At 24.7% G+C, this 2,097-nt stretch overlaps 1 protein-coding gene across 6 annotated transcripts in view; it reads right to left on the bottom strand.

Moving 5' to 3' along the window:
• The window catches only part of LOC108688336 (protein lap4), a 31,065-nt gene that overhangs the window by 3,951 nt on the left and 25,017 nt on the right, over positions 1 to 2,097 (bottom strand). For all 6 annotated transcript variants that reach the window (XR_001931785.1, XM_018194553.1, XM_018194555.1 and 3 more), the window contains 3 exons: positions 1,442 to 1,553; positions 1,262 to 1,318; positions 1,042 to 1,156 (listed from right to left, as the gene is read on the bottom strand). Coding sequence is in view for 5 of the 6 variants with exons in the window: in XM_018194553.1 (XP_018050042.1) it covers positions 1,042 to 1,156; positions 1,262 to 1,318; positions 1,442 to 1,553 (284 nt within the window). In the remaining variant the exon portion in view is untranslated. The remainder of the gene's footprint in view (positions 1 to 1,041; positions 1,157 to 1,261; positions 1,319 to 1,441; positions 1,554 to 2,097) is intronic.

The following is a 2,097-nucleotide window of genomic DNA, read 5'->3' as shown; positions in this document are numbered from 1 at the left end:
CGTAGAAATATAAACAATAACAGAATATATTATAGGAATATATAAGTTGTAACAAATTCATATCTAAAACTTATTGGCAATAAATAAAAATGCAAATATAGCATACGTATGTAAAACATAATTATACTCAATTATATTCAAATATTGTTAAAGTTTAAAATTGAGTTTTCTAATAGATATCTTAAAATGTGCTATCACTTACTTGGAAACATAAATAAAAAAACTTCAATTTCTACACTTTTCAGAATTAACCATAACTAATTATATAATAATTTAATAATAATAATATTTTGAATATCATATTATAAAAACTATTAGATTCTAACAATTTAATAATCTGAAAATTATTCTTGGTATCGCAATTAATCATAATACGGTTATGCAGTCTATAACGTATACATTGCTTGTTAATATTCAAGGTTAAACATACAAATGTTTAACATTATAAACATTATATACGTATATATTCTTTTTCTCTCTCTCTTCCTCCCATCCTTTCATTCTCTCTCTTTCCCTCTTCTTGCAAAAAAATGAATTTATTCTAAAGTTAAACATATTTATAAGTATATTATTAACCAGGTTATACAAGATTTATATAAAAACATTGTGTATTCTGTTATATAGATTGTATAAATCAATTAACATGTATAATATAAACATAATATTAACATAACTTTTTAAATTTTTTAGAAATTTTGATATAATACGTTTTATTCATGTAATCTAATAATTTTTCTTAATTTTGTTTACAATACTTGTAAATTAAATATTTAGTTGTATATTTTTATACTTATTTATATTAGATATAAATGTTATCATTTAATCGATGCGTAGAATATATATCGTAATAGTTTGCATTATTTTCGAAATAAGGAATGATTTAGGCCAGTTTTCACAGTCTGTTCTTATTTTAAGTAATCTCTTAAAATACTAATGTGGCTCTCCGATTGGTTTATGATATCGTAAGACTGTACATAAGATAATCTAAAATATAAGAATCGACTATGAATACCAGCCTTAAACGTGAAGATTGAAGCTTACTTAGGTCGTCCATTATCCTGATCATCCATTGTATCAAAATCTTCGAGACCTTCGTTTTCATCAAGTTGTGCCCATGATTTGAGTTCGTCTCGCGTCAAAGTGGCAATTTTTTTTTCTATAAAAACATGGTTTTTATAGTTATTTTCAATTATGTTAAGATAAAAAATATAATAACATAAATAAAAAAACTGATCAGCTTTATTTACAAATAACAGCTTACCTTCCTCTTGTCTCATTTTTTCTACCTCGTCTTGACTTAAAAAACTGAATATTTTATCTGTAATGTATAAAATTATTGATTTATTTTTTGAAATCGATATCTTATATATAAGCATAAAATATATATAATATTTAAAGTATATGGTGTACATATACACGAAACACATATATATATTCTCACCTGGTTTAGGCGAGGGTTTCAAATGTTCTTCCATGGCACTTTCGAATAACTTCTTTTTATCGCTGACTGACATTTTTGTCAATGGTGGTGTTGGAGATGAAGTTGGAGATTGCTGTGTTTGTAAACATTTCCACAAATAAATATCGATTTATATATTTTTCATATAGAGTAATTATAATATAATAATCTCAAATAAACAAATTACATATTGCATCCAGTCTCCATAAATACATGCCATAAATAAATAAGATAGATAAGATTAGATTGGATTGCATTAAAGAAATTTGACGCTTTTATTAGTCGAATTTAATGAACAAATTCATTTTTTAGATTATGAGAACTTTGTTCCAGTATACATATATATGTATTAGGTATACACCGGATCAACAAATACCAAATATGGGATATCGGATATCCGGTATTCGCTCAGATATCCGAGAAGACGATTTCTTCGAGTCGGATATCCGATCGGATTCGGAGAAAGTGTCTTCTAAAAAAAAAAAAAACCTATAAAGAAAAAGATAGTAATTTTTTGCAACAATATATAACATTATAGCATCATAAATATGCATATTTATTTCTAGACTATTTGTATAAGAAAAAAATCAACAATTTAATAATATCAAATTTTAACCGAATAATATTCTCGAATAATG

The sequence above is a fragment of the Atta colombica genome, unplaced genomic scaffold (genome assembly GCF_001594045.1).
Source record: "Atta colombica isolate Treedump-2 unplaced genomic scaffold, Acol1.0 scaffold228, whole genome shotgun sequence".
Lineage (NCBI taxonomy): Eukaryota > Metazoa > Arthropoda > Insecta > Hymenoptera > Formicidae > Atta > Atta colombica.
Note: the sequence above shows the minus strand (reverse complement) of the source record. Positions and strands in the feature narration are given on the sequence as shown.